We start from the raw sequence: 14,087 nt of genomic DNA on the forward strand, positions 1-14,087 counted from the left end.
CTGCTGGCAGACACCGTGTGCCAGCAGCTGCCATTCGGGAATGGCTGTCAGCCATGGCACCGCTTGGCAAATGTTACCTTCAACTGTCCTGTGTGCCAACAAGGAGCCAGGTGTCCAAACTACAGCCTGACCCTCACCTGGCTTAATTTACACCCTTTTCTCCTGGGGCCAGTTCTTCAGCAGCCAGAGCATGTCTTGTCAGTGAGCAGCTGCCCCAGTGCCTGCTGCACACCCTGTGGGGATTCCCCTGATCTCAGCTTCCTCAGCAGCACCCTGGGATACCGGAGGAGTTTTAACTCCAGCTACTGTAGCTGCTTTCTCCTCTGGGACACCAGTGTCCTGCAGATGCTTCACAGCAGCTGAAGACCCTCCTGAAGTTGCCCACAGCTGACATCTCCATGCCCGTGGTTCTGGTGTCCCAGCAGAAGGACAGGGAACTGTTGGAGCAAGTCCAGAGGAGGGTCATGACCTTGGTAAGAGGATTAGAGCACCTCGCTGTGGAGACAGGCAGAGAAAGTCAGTGCTGATCAGCCTGGAGGCGAGAAGGTTGTGGCACCTCCCAGTATCAGAAGGGGACATAATGAGAGGACAAGGAGTAACAGGTACGAACTGAAAGAGGGGTCATTTAGGTTAGATATTAGAAAGTCTTTACTGTGAGGGTGGTGAGGCACTGGCACAAGTTGCTGAGGGACTTTGTGGATGATCGAACCCTGGTGGTATTCAAAGCCAGGCTGGATATGGTTTGAGCAACCTGGTTCTAGTGTGAGGTGTCCCGGCCCACGGCAGGGAGGAATGGGACTAGATGAGCTTTAAGGCTCGTTGCGGCCCCGTATCGGCCTATGATGTGTCTGTGACCGGGGCAGCACAGACAAAACCCGCCCCGCTATGTCCGTGCCAGCCCCTCCCGCAGACTTTGGCGCGAAAGCGGCCGCGGGGGGCGGTGCTCTGAGGGACGGCGGTCGCTGATTGGCCGGGGCGGTGGGCGCGCGGCCCACGTGGTGCGCGGCGTGGCGGGAAGCGGCGCGGGGCAGCGACAGCGGCCGGGATGGACTTGGCGGCGGCCGCGGCGGCCGGGGCGGGGGGCGCGGCTCAGCAGCACCAGCAGCTTCGCGATGAGGTGGCCGAAAAGTGCCAGAAGTTGTTCCTGGACTTCCTAGAGGAGTGAGTGCCGGGGCCGGGCCTAGCGGCGGGCGGGCAGGGCGGGCGGCGGGCCACAAGCGCCTCACAGAGGGGCCGCCATTTGGTAAGAGCCTGTTGCGGCCCGGCGGTCAGGCCCCTCGGCCTTCGGTCGGAAAAGCGCTCCTGTGCTCTGAGGAACGGCTCTGCCGGGGGCAGTGTGCTTTGTTGGGGTGTAGGAAGGGAGCACGGTGCTTCTCTGGTTGGCAAATTCCTTCCCAGAGAGCTTTCGCGGCGGTTTCTGTTTCGCAGAGACGTTACCCAGCCAGGTTGTGGATGTGCTCCCTGTGTTTTGATTTCTGAGGGGCCCGTCCCTGTCAAATAAGGAAACACTGAATGTCACCCTGAGGAAACAAAACCCTGTTTCCCGGTGCAATCATTGTTAAGCTCCACATCCCTGGAAGTGTCCAAGGCTAGGCTGGACGGGGCTTGGAGCAACCTGGCCTAGTGGAAGATGTCCCAACCCGTGGCAGGGCGTTGGAACAAGATAAGCTTTAAGGCCCCTTCCAACCCAAACCAGTCTGATTCTGTGTTTTGTTAGCAGCATTTGGTCCTTTATAACAATGTTTTGTGGCAGCCTGTTGAAAACCCTTTCCACGGCTTGGTTGTTACACTTGGTTGTTACACAAGATGTAATTAATACATCTTGCTCTCTGTGTTTTGACTCCTGAGGGGCCCATCCCTGTCAAATAAGGAAACCCTGAGTGTCACCCTGAGGAAGCAAAACCCTGTTTGCTGGTGCAGTCATTGTTAAGCCCTAAATAATACAACTGTGGCACTGGGACATCCCTCCTGCTGTGTGGAATGCAGACGTGTCTGTGCTGTATTGTTGATTGAACAGGTGTGAGAAGGGGATGGAAGAAGAAATATTGTTAGACAAGGGCTTTGCGAGGGACTGTGGGATGCCTTAATGTGAGCCATCCTTCTCTTTGTCTTCTCTCCTGTGTTCAGAAGTACTCAGCTGCTGCCTGATGTGTGACTGAAACGTTTTCCTGAATCCCTTCCAGGTTCCAGAACAGCGATGGGGAGGTCAAGTACCTGCGTGACGCCGAAGAGCTGATCCGGCCGGAGCGGAACACGCTGGTTGTCAGCTTTGCAGACCTGGAGCAGTTCAACCAGCAGCTCTCCACCACTGTCCAGGAGGAGTTCTACAGGTGAAGCTGAGCACTGCTGCAGTCTCAGGCCCATAGTGGTTTGCTTGTTATGTAAAAAAATGAGATTTATCTTCTTTCTGTGTTCTGAAAACACTCATTTAAGATTTTATTGTTTTACTGGCTCAATGGATTCCTCTCTGGAAACCATGAATTAACCAGGCATTTACTCTGGTAAAGAAATAGGTGATCAGTGTGGGAATACAGATTAAAATTTCACGAGCCAGTCACTTCTTTTGAAGGTCCACTTAATGTAGTTATAAAAGTGTCATAAAATGAGACTTTAAAATGCCTGTTATCAAGCAATAATGCAAATTACATTATTATGTACTAATCTCACATTTAGCATATTTAGATTCCCTTTCTTGTGTTACATAACATGACATTAAAAGCCATAACCTGGAAATGTGATCCCAGCCTTTGCTGCAGTCTGAAGCACTGAAGGCATTTTGATCACTTCTGTAAAATTTGAACTTTTTTTTCCCTATATTTCAGGGTTTATCCTTATCTCTGTCGAGCAACAAAGACTTTTGCCAGAGACCATGGAAATGTTCCTGCAAACAAGGACTTCTATGTTGCATTCCAAGACCTGCCTACCAGACACAAGTAAGATGATTATTCCAGAAACTCGTGCACTTTTACTGCTGGGAAAAATGTGTGAAAGCAAACTTAAAATGTTTTGATTTTATAGTGTGAAATGTGCAGTTGACTTGGTGAGTTGTGAAGAAGTTTCCTGACCTTGTGCTGGATATTTTTTGAAACAGTTTTTCATTTGTGAATCACAATCAGATACTTATGTTTGTCATATTCCACAAATAAATGCAACTTCTCTAATTAAAAAAATACTTAGTGTATATGTGCTGTAAAGTAATCTTGCAATAGTTTGACCTTTAGTATTAAACTAAAAGTTTATGTAAAATCATGAAATGAGAATGTGTTTTAGTGACTTTGTTTTGTCTGCTATGGTAATTCTAATTGAATAAAACCACGTTGTGTCTTTGTATCCTGTGCCTAGAACCGTCACTGCAGTGATTTAATCCTTGTGAGTTTCTGTGTTAACCAGGATTCGAGAGCTGACCTCGGCCAGGATCGGGTCCCTGCTGCGCATCAGCGGGCAGGTGGTTCGGACACACCCCGTGCACCCGGAGCTGGTGAGCGGCACCTTCATGTGCCTCGACTGCCAGACAGTCATCAAAGACGTGGAGCAGCAGTTCAAATACACACAGCCAAACATCTGCAGAAACCCAGTCTGTGCCAACAGAAGGAGGTTCCTGCTGGACACGAACAAATCAAGATTTGTTGATTTCCAAAAGGTACCAGGGTGAAGCTGGGGAGTGGTGACTAACTATGGTGCACTTGTGGAATTTGAAAGGTGTTGTTTTATCTACACTATGAAGACAGTTAGTTTTGGTTCTGTCAGGATAAGGCCTCAAGAAAAGGTGCTGGAATTTCTGGAGAAAGTTTCTTTCTGTTTGTGGAAGGCTTTTGTGTGTAAGCAGGGGAAATTATTAATAGCATCAAACCAGTTTTGTTGCATGACATTTATTGTCTAAGCAGACCACTGAACTCCCACCTATTCAAGTCATCATTAGTCTCAATCCTGGTACATCACATGCAGTTGTTTTATGCAAGTAGAAAAAGAGGTGCCTTGCAGATTGATTTACATTCCCAAGTCCTCAGCACTCCACATCCTGCAGTAATATTGTATGTCAGCTGTGTTAACTGCAATTTTCAGAATTGTCACTCTGGCCCCTCTTAAGTTAGTCCAAGACTCCCTGGGTGCTGATGAGCAAAGGGATTTTTGGTTGTCTTACTGCCAGAGGAACTGGCCATGCATGGCAGCAGTCAGATGCTGCTCCCTGCATGTGTTATCAGCACAGCTTTGGGACCAGCTTGGCCTCTGGTGCCGTTTGCTGAGTGTTCCCCTCCCCTGCGTGCCCAGGTCCGCATCCAGGAGACGCAGGGGGAGCTGCCGCGGGGCAGCATCCCGCGGAGTGTGGAGGTGATCCTGCGCGCCGAGGCCGTGGAGTCCTCGCAGGCGGGGGACAAGTGTGACTTCACTGGCTGCCTCATCGTGGTGCCCGACGTGTCCCAGCTCTCCACACCAGGTCTGTTGCCGCCGCTGCTGCCCGGGTGTCCCTCCTGCCCGCACTGGGCCCGTGGTGCTGAGTGCTCTTTCCCTCCCACAGGGCTGCGCGCCGAGACCGGCTCCCGTCTGATGGGCACGGAGGGCTATGAGACCGAAGGAATCCGCGGGCTGCGCGCCCTGGGGGTTCGGGAGCTCTCCTACAAACTGGTCTTCCTGGCCTGTTATGTGGCACCAACAAACCCACGGGTGAGTCTGCAAAGAGAAGAGATCCAGAGGTGATGCTGATTTCTGCGCTAAAGTAAACAATAAATATGTGGAGGAATAAGGGCACCATGCACCAGACCAATGTGATCGAGCGAATGCCATTTATTACACATTTATATATGGTTAAGGCTACGTTCCATTGGCTAGATTGAATCTTACACCATCAGTCTACAAATCCCAATTGGTTATAAGCCGTATCTCACAAGTCCAGTGTTTTGGTGAAATTATCCTGACTGTTTTCAGGAACATCTCTGGTGTCCTGTGGGAAACCTGAGATGTTCTCATGACTAAGAACTCCTAGGGAGTGATTTCTCCTTTACTGGACAACAGCAGCTCTGGCCTTGCTGCTTCTCAGCTGATATCTGCCTTCAGTCTCACAGGGTCTATATGCATCTGAATTGCTCACCTTTGATTTTTCTATACCAACACTGCTCTCTATGGTTTTTCCTCAAGTTTGGGAGCAGGAATGCGTAAAGCTTTAAATGTGTGTGTGTGCCACCTTCCTGTGTGCATTTCACTGTCTAAGTTCTTACTGAGTTTGTGCAGCAAGTTTCTCCTCTTTAGATGTGGTTATTTGCCATTGCTATCAATCTATTGGTAAGTGGTCCATGTATTTCCATTCAGCTTTCATCCATTCTGCAGCATTTCCTTTTCTTCTAGAAAATCCTATTGCTTCGTTTTGTCACAGGATAAACAGTGATCCTTCTTGTTCCCTCTGGTTTATCACATGAAATTTGGGGATGTTACTACAGCATAATAAGTAATACTGACTGTGTCTGGGGTTTGGCATGGTGTGTTACTTTAATCTATCACTCTGCTAGGAGCTTCACTGTCATGTAGCTTAAAATAACTTCTGTTATTTTTTGGGAGTAGAAGTTTCTGATCCCATTTCAGAGTAACAAAAAACCTTGGAAATTCCAGTTAATGAGAATAGTTACAAAGGCAAATTTAGCCAAAGAAAGTTATACTGGTTTACTCTTTTTTTTAATCTCTATATAAGCATCTCACCTGAGGTTTTCTCTCTAACTGAAGTTACACCGTTGATTTTGCCTGCTGGGAAGTTGTCTGTTGGTTTTTAAAGGTATAAGGTGATGAGCTTCCTTAGCCTAAGAGCAACCTTTCTGAACAGTTCCTCCCATCCCTCTTACCAGGTGGGATTTTGTCACCTGTCTGCAGTGCTCACATTCATTAGTGAGCATGTTTTTACTTCTGTTACTGCTTTATTTCCTTTGCTTAGTTTGGAGGAAAAGAGCTCCGAGATGAAGAGCAGACTGCAGAAAGCATTAAAAACCAAATGTCTGTGAAAGAGTGGGAAAAGGTTTTTGAAATGAGCCAAGATAAGAACCTCTACCACAATCTGTGCACCAGCCTCTTCCCCACTATCCATGGTAAGAATCCAGTTGTGGCCTCAGAGAGGGAGGATTTCACTTGTGTAAATGTTAATTCCTTTTGCTCTCTGTGTGGTGCCATTTTGGGAAGGGTTGAAAGTTCTGTTCCAACTACCACAAGTTCTCGCCTCCAGCACTGGCTGTGCTAGAAAAGAGAATCTATTTCCTGAGTACTTGCTGTATTTAATCATTAAGGCCTGCAAGACTAATCAGAAGGGTTGGGTTTGCTATTGGGTGTTCTACTGCTGAACCTTACAGCTGACAGCTGGATTTATTTTATATGCTACTACTATTGTTGTTATTAATATTTTTATGTATGGCTTTATTTTATATGGGCTTCCTTCAGAAGATATAAGGGTCCCAAATATTTTCATGCTGCTGTGCATGCCATGTGTGTGTTTGTGTTTGCTTTCTGGCTCAGAGCTTCTTTGAGGACTTATGGTGGTTATGACTGAAAAGTTTGATCAGCTGGATTTGGTCCATATTCTGTAGCATAAAGGAGTTCAGCCATTTTCTGAGTCATTCTTCCTGAAACTGTATCAAGCGTATAAATGCAGTTTGGGTGAATCTTTAGCAAGTACATAAACTCTAAGTGGATATACCCAAATGCTCTGAGTTCTGGTGGGCTGGAGGTTTTTTAATAGGAGGAATGTGGTGTTTTCTTTGGAATTTTAGTTGAATGTTTTTCCTGGTGCAGGTAACGATGAAGTGAAACGTGGGGTCCTGCTGATGCTTTTTGGAGGAGTTCCTAAAACCACTTCAGAAGGCACTTCATTGCGTGGGGACATCAATGTCTGTGTTGTTGGTGATCCAAGTACAGCCAAGAGTCAATTTCTAAAGTAAGCAACTCATTAAAACTCTGTATTTAAATATTGTCCAGTGTGACTGGAGCTGTGAATGTGTACTGTGCCTCTTCCTGTGTCAAACGGGGGAAAAGGAAATAAAGTATTTTAGAATGTTTTCCAGGGGTTGTTTGGATGTGGTTGAAGCATTTGAAGAGAGTTGGAGCAAACAATGGACTGAGACTTCTTTTTGTTCTTTAGGTCGTTGCGAAAGTACAAATTTCCAAGTATTTTCAAAATATGTTGAATATTAAAAAAACATGAATTTATTGCACACTTTAAAATACCAGAGACAGCTTAAATGTTGGGAGGGGTTATTCCTTCTTTCCACAGGCATGTGGATGAGTTCAGCCCCCGTGCTGTTTACACCAGTGGCAAGGCCTCCAGCGCCGCGGGTCTGACAGCAGCAGTTGTGAAGGATGAGGAGTCCCACGAGTTTGTCATCGAGGCTGGAGCCCTCATGCTGGCAGACAATGTGAGTTCCTGCCTCCCCACCATGGTCTGACTCATGAGAGAGCCCCCAGTTGTGTTAATGATGCTGTTTTTCCCCACCAGTGGTTAAATTTGGGTCACTTACTGTTTTTCCTTCCTCCACTGCAGGGGGTTTGTTGCATTGATGAGTTTGACAAGATGGATGTGCGGGATCAGGTGGCCATCCACGAGGCAATGGAGCAGCAGACAATATCCATCACTAAAGCAGGAGTGAAGGTAGCTTGGACTAGTCTTCTGGGTAGTCTGTAGGATCACCTGCTGTTACCTTTGCTGAACTATCACCTGTCAGATTTCTATACCAGCTCTGCAGCTGCATCATTGGCAGCACAGCATCACTTGCTGCAAAGGTTTTGTGCCATGTGCCCAGAAAAGATCAGAAATGTTACTGAAAGGGAAAAAGGGAGTAGGACACAGAAAATGGGAAAATCCTAACCTTGAAGTAACTCCAGAAAAGGTTATAGATCTGTGTGTGTATTTGTAGAAGTAAAGTGTGTCTTTGCACTGCTAAAAATGGGGTGTAGTGCAAAGCAGCTTTGAGGGCTTGTGTCAGTATTGTTGGCAAGAGTGTGACAGTTAAAATACTGGTTCATCAGACGGTGTCTGGGGCAGAGACCTGGTTAGAAAGGGCTGGTTAAAAGAGTTTGGGTGCTTTGGGGAAGTGATTTTTGTAATGCCTCCACTGAAACTCCATCTAAAAGATGTTATACTGACCCATTTGGATTGCAATGAGTTGGTTTAGCAAGTGGTCACAGATACCGTTCTCTTTTATTTATTTTTAATTTATTTTTCCCCATTGTCAGGCTACCCTGAATGCCAGGACATCCATTTTGGCTGCAGCAAACCCAATTGGTGGGCGCTATGACAGATCCAAGTCACTGAAACAGAATATAAACCTCTCAGCTCCCATCATGTCTCGTTTTGATCTCTTCTTCATCCTTGTGGATGAATGCAATGAGGTAATTGTAAGGAACTGTAGATTGATTTGTGTCAGAAAAGATCTCTGGAGGTCTCTAGCCTAACCTTGTTCCCAAACAGATTATTGGGAACAGGTCGCCAAGACTCTGACCTGGTGAGTTTTAAGTATGTCCAGGAACTGATTCTGCAGTCTCTCTAGGCCCCTGCTGCAATGTTTGACAGTTCTCATGTGTTCAAAAAATAGTAACTTCTGTATATAATCAGAATTTCTCATTATTCAGTTTGTGTTGGTTGCCTCTTACCCAAGAACTGTTTGGCTCCATCACCTCTGTACTGGACAGTGAGGCAGTTACTTTCTTTTCAAGCTGAACAGACCCAGCTCTTTCAGCCTCTCACACAGCTGCCCTCTGACCATCTTGGTGGCCCCCTGCAGTTTTAGGTGAAGCAGATCCCATGGGAATGTCTTACTGCTGCTTTCCTGCTCTGTCTGGGCAGCTCAGAGCCGACAGTGCAAATCTGATCATGCCCTGCTGAATACAAGGACTCTGCCTTCTCATCCTGTGGGAGTTTGACCCTCAATCTTAACACCATTAGTCATTTTTACAAATGGCTGGTCACTAAGGCTGGCACTGCTACCACCTGTCTGTGTGGCATTTGCCTTGGGAACGTGGAGAATCCAGAGATTAATGCTGGTTCAGTGCTGCTCTTGCCACTGTTCTGCTCGGAGTGGTTACCTAATTGGGAAGGGACTGAGAGACAGAGCAGACTGAAAAGGAAGAAAGCAATTCCCACGCTGCAAAGTGCTGCTTTCTGCCTGTTCTGTGGCTGACTTGTTCCAAGTGGTTATAAATCCTAAAGCTGCCTTTTATCCCTCCTTTGCTGTGTTTCATTGTATTAAAAACCTCCAGGACTTTCTCCTAGACCTTCTGGCAGAGAGTTTGGCTTCTGGAAAAACTAGCTCTGCCATGAGGATGGCAAATGAGGGAAGGGGTGGTAAGGAAGAATATAACTGTTGTTTGCCATTGGGCTGATGCTGTGACAGGGATCTGACAGCCCCCATGTCCCAGGTCACGGATTATGCCATTGCCAGACGCATCGTGGACCTGCACTCCAGAGTAGAAGAGTCTGTTGACCGTGTCTACTCCTTAGATGACATCAGGAGATATCTGCTGTTTGCAAGGCAGTTCAAACCAAAGGTAATTCTGCTTTTCTGTGTAAGTTCTGTCTGAGGGGGTCCCAAGGAACTGTCACTCTGCTGTGTGCTCATGTACAGCAAACACAAAGACACTTAGTGTGGTGTTCTCTCAAGGAGGCCTCCATAAACTCAGTTACTACCTGGAAACAGCATATTTTGGAGCCATGTACTCTTTTGAACTCCAGAAACCCACCCAGCTCAGCTGAAGCTGTTGTACTCAGCAGTCTTTGCTTTGGTGGCAGTTTTAAAACTCTCTCTGGAATGATGGAGGGGTCATTTTTAGGCATTTCCGTACCTCAGGAGCATGGGTTATTCAACATGACTTCTGCAGAGAGTTTTGTATTTTATTGACTTGTTGCTCAACCAGTTTGTTTTCTTTATTTTAAAAGGGTATTGTTCCTCAGTACTTCTTTGCTTGTTTTTTGGTAAAATACAGAACATGGGAAACTGCTCTAAGTACAGATTTTTTGGGGTCTGTCCAAGTAGCAGCTTGGGTGAGGCTGTGTGTTAGATTTTTCAGTAGTCTATAAACACAAAACTGTCTGGTATGGACAGACATGAATTATGCCCAGAAACAAGTCAGTGGAACAGAAAGACAGAAATCCTCAAAAATCCTGCTGTAAAGTGATTAATGCAGCAAGGTAGTTATTGTAATATCTTTACTATTGGTGAATGTAATCATTATTGCATTATAATTTTAACAAAATGTCATTGTATTTGTGTACAGCATAGACTGTCTCAGAGAAAAGCAGTAGATAGTACAGAAAGTGTACTGAGTGCCATGATCTGGTAAAGGGACTGAAGTTGGACCAAGGGTTGGACTTGATGATCTTGGAGGTCTTTTCCAACCCAATCCATTCTATGATTCTATGAAAAGTCTGGGAATTGCCAATCTGATGCAAGAAGAATGAACCTGAATAGTCTGAATGCACACTGTGATGGTGTTTGATGTCCCACAGATCTCCAAGGAGTCTGAGGACTTCATAGTGGAGCAGTACAAGCGGCTGCGGCTGCGCGACGGCGTGGGCGTGACCAAGTCGTCGTGGAGGATCACGGTGCGGCAGCTGGAGAGCATGATCCGGCTGTCCGAGGCCATGGCCCGCATGCACTGCTGTGACGAGGTGCCAGGGCTTGCCTGGGAGGGGGTGTAACTGTTATGGGAGTGTGGGGGGGTTCTGGCTTTGCTCTTTGATGCTGGACACACTCCTGTGGGTGAGGGGGGACTGGGCTGTGTTGTTGCCTGTGCTCGTACTCAGCCTGGGTTTGTATGCCAGAAACACTGAGTTTGAGGTGTGTCTTCCCAAACTGAGTTCAGCTGATGCAAACTGAGAACAGGCATGTTTCTGCTTTACAGTTCTGTCAGCACTCAGCCTATTATCTGTCAGATCATGACCAAGGAGAAGAACAATCATCTGCTTCTGTCAGACAGGGCTATTGGCTGTGTCTTTTCTGATTTTTCATAGTTTGTAGTCTCTCAGCTGTCTTCCATCCACAGTCTAAAAAGCCAAAGTTCATTGAAGTATCTGAACCTCCCCGAGTCCCATACATGTGGTCTGAGCTCCTCCTCACATCAGCCAGTGCTGAAGTGCATGTTGCGTTCTGGCTATTAACTGTAGTGTGACTCCTGCCCATCTAATCCCTGTTCCAAAACCCAGCAGGCCTTCTGAAATGTGGATTATGTGACACATGCAGGGATGGAACGTTGCTCTCTGGCACGTAGAGGTACCCACTGGGTTCTTGGAAATTAAATTCAGCTTATAAAGGAACAGCTTTTAGCTTATGGCTCAGCTAGAGATGGTTTTTCCAGTTTTGCTGTTCAGTTCTGGGGAAGAGTCTCATTAGACTAATTTCTTTCATGTTTCTTGCTCCACTGATCTTTCTTCCAACTGTTCTTGTCTTAAATAAAATTTTTATCAACTCCATATGATCACTAAATCCTGAAAAATTAATCAGGCAGCTTTTTCCCTTCATAACCTTGTGTGACCTCAGAGTACTTGAAGTGGGATATAATTTAACTTGCAGTGTCTTTCCTGCTTAGGATTAATTGGGTGAGATGGGTAGAACAGCTCTTTGTCAGAGTGAGAGATGTGTTTCTGGACCTGTTGGAAAACCAGAAGAGCCACGGTGCCTATTTCATACATGATTCAAATCTTCCCCAGGTGCACCCAAAACACGTGAAGGAAGCTTTCAGGCTTTTAAATAAGTCCATCATTAGGGTTGAAACTCCTGACGTCAATTTAGACCAAGATGATGAACAGCAAATGGAGGATCAAGAGCACCAAGATGGAGTCAATGGTAAATTGCTTACAGGGAATGTTTTCAAAGCAGAAAGTCCTTCCAGCCTTTTTACAGCTTCCCTTGTTTGAGCACATACTTTCCTGTTCCATTTCTCACTTATTCCTCATCTAATGAGGTCTGGAAATCTTGACTTCTGTTCTAACTCTTTCTTCAGCCTTTTTCACCAGCTCACCTGTTTGGTCAGTGCAACATTTTTCAGTGGCTCAGAGTATCAAGTAGCTAAAAGATGTTGCAGCTCTAACCCTGGGTATGTGTCCAAACAGGTGAGGCAGCAGCTCCAGCCGGAGTCAATGGCCTTGTGAACGGCGTCAATGGCCATCCTGAGGAGGGGGACAAGGAGGCTGCACCCAGAGTTTCCCTCAGACTGGGCTTTGCCGAGTACCGACGGATCTCCAACCTCCTGGTGCTGCACCTCAGGAAAGCAGAGGAGGGTAAGGGTTGGTTTATTAACCACACAGCAGACCCTGAGCTCAGGGACTAATTGTTATTGCAACTTACACTGTTGCACGGGGCATTTTCACTCTGGAGACAACAACCTCCTCGGGAGAGCACTACGTCTGGTGGTACAAATTGACTTCCTGGAGATTTTAGCTCTGTTGTCTTAGTCATTTGTCAAAACCCATTAAGTGAGAAGAATGTTAACAGAGCAGATCCAGAAAAGGATTTGTGTTTGAAGGCTGATGTGATTTGGAAGCCACTTGGGTGCACACAACTGAAAGCATCAATTCTCAGTCTGTTATCTCCAATTAAACCCTGACACAACATCTTCCTTACCAAACATGGTGCTTGAGGAACAGAAGGAAGTCTGATGTTACTTAAACATGTGAAAGCATCTTTCTCTGTGAACATTTTAAATGTTAACATATAAATGGTTTAATGGTATTTTACTGCTGCTGAGTTTTTGTAAATTCTTTTCCTTGCAGAAGAGGATGATTCATCATTGAAGAAAAGTGAACTTATTAATTGGTATCTAAAGGAAATCGAATCTGAAATTGAATCTGAAGAAGAACTAATAAATAAGAAGAAGATCATAGAGAGAGTCATTCACCGACTTACACATTATGTACGTATAGAGATGTGTGGATGGTTAAAAAGGGTTTGGACTTACAAAGGGCAGTGTTTGATATTTAATGGAATACCTCCTAATTGGAGAAACCTGTTCTGTGTGTCTGTGTTACTGACTGATGCAGCTTAAATGCCTTCTTTGCTTAACACCTGTTGCAATAATTATAGAAAAAACACTGATATAAATTAGAGATGTGTGTAATTAAAAGTCCAAAGTGCTATATTATGTCCCTACAGAAGTGTGGTATTTTTCTGTGTTTCTGTTGTGTTAGCTGTACATTAGGATACAGAAACACAAATAGCACTTTTTTCAGGGGTACTAGGGCATTTTGGAGGAAAAAGTATGAAAATAGAAACTACTTTTCACTTTTAAAGGTGCAAACCCCCTATATTGGGGAAGCTCTAGGCTGAAAAGTTCCCAGAAAGACTCCCAGAAGACTTCCAACACAGAAGAGATTTCCACTGAGTGTAATACTTAAGATCAGGAACCTGTTTGAGGGAGTTCACAATTAAAATGGTCAAGTAATTAGGAGGTGCTACCAGTAGAAAAAGGAGATGCCTTTCAAGAAGTGCAGACTTTGTTTTAATACAGTTCTTTGTCTGTTGTAGGACCACATTCTGATAGAACTGTCCCAGTCTGGGCTGAAAGGATCCAGAGAAGAGGAGACTTTTGATGAAGATCCATATCTGGTTGTCAACCCCAACTATCTGCTGGAAGACTGAGGGCTGACAACTGCATGGGTTACAAGCTGGAAAATGCATTTATTTTGTTGCAGAGGTTTCTCTACAGCCAATTGCTTAAATTCCCATGAATGTTCCAGTGTGTGGTCAGTACTATGTGATTGGTCATTTACACTGAGCATACCTGGAAAGGTTTTAAATTTATATATTAGTTTCACTGTTAAATCTGAGCTTCAGTGCTGTCATCTGGATGCAGAGGAGGATCATTCAATAGGTTTTTTTGTCATCAGGCTATTTAGGTGCCTCTGTTTTAAATGGGCTGAATTTTGCATTGTTACTCTGTTGCATTTAGTAGACTTTATGGGGTAGGTTTTTACTGTTTTTCTTATTAACATAAATAAAAGCTCATTGAATGCTTGGGGGTGGATTTGTTGTTACTCACATGTGGGATTGCTGTTTTCTGTGCCTGTGCTTTGAGGCTGAAAAAGTAGTGATCTAAATGTTTAAGAAAGATTTAAAGTTTCCTGGATG

The 14,087-nt window shown here is 45.4% G+C and overlaps 1 protein-coding gene across 1 annotated transcript; it reads left to right on the forward strand.

Annotated features, from left to right (window-relative positions):
• The first annotated feature begins 1,000 nt into the window (after positions 1 to 1,000).
• On the forward strand, positions 1,001 to 13,696 carry MCM6 (minichromosome maintenance complex component 6). The gene is made up of 17 exons (XM_071562595.1): positions 1,001 to 1,161; positions 2,184 to 2,330; positions 2,823 to 2,933; positions 3,391 to 3,640; positions 4,270 to 4,435; positions 4,517 to 4,662; positions 5,918 to 6,068; positions 6,766 to 6,907; positions 7,244 to 7,385; positions 7,511 to 7,618; positions 8,203 to 8,358; positions 9,385 to 9,513; positions 10,472 to 10,633; positions 11,672 to 11,807; positions 12,074 to 12,241; positions 12,734 to 12,873; positions 13,485 to 13,696. Exons 1-17 carry the CDS (start codon positions 1,046 to 1,048, stop codon positions 13,596 to 13,598), a joined length of 2,484 nt encoding a protein of 827 aa, XP_071418696.1. The 5' UTR covers positions 1,001 to 1,045; the 3' UTR covers positions 13,599 to 13,696.
• Positions 13,697 to 14,087: the final 391 nt, after the last annotated feature.

Source organism: Pithys albifrons, chromosome 8 (assembly GCF_047495875.1).
Source record: "Pithys albifrons albifrons isolate INPA30051 chromosome 8, PitAlb_v1, whole genome shotgun sequence".
NCBI classification, from domain to species: Eukaryota; Metazoa; Chordata; class Aves; order Passeriformes; family Thamnophilidae; genus Pithys; species Pithys albifrons.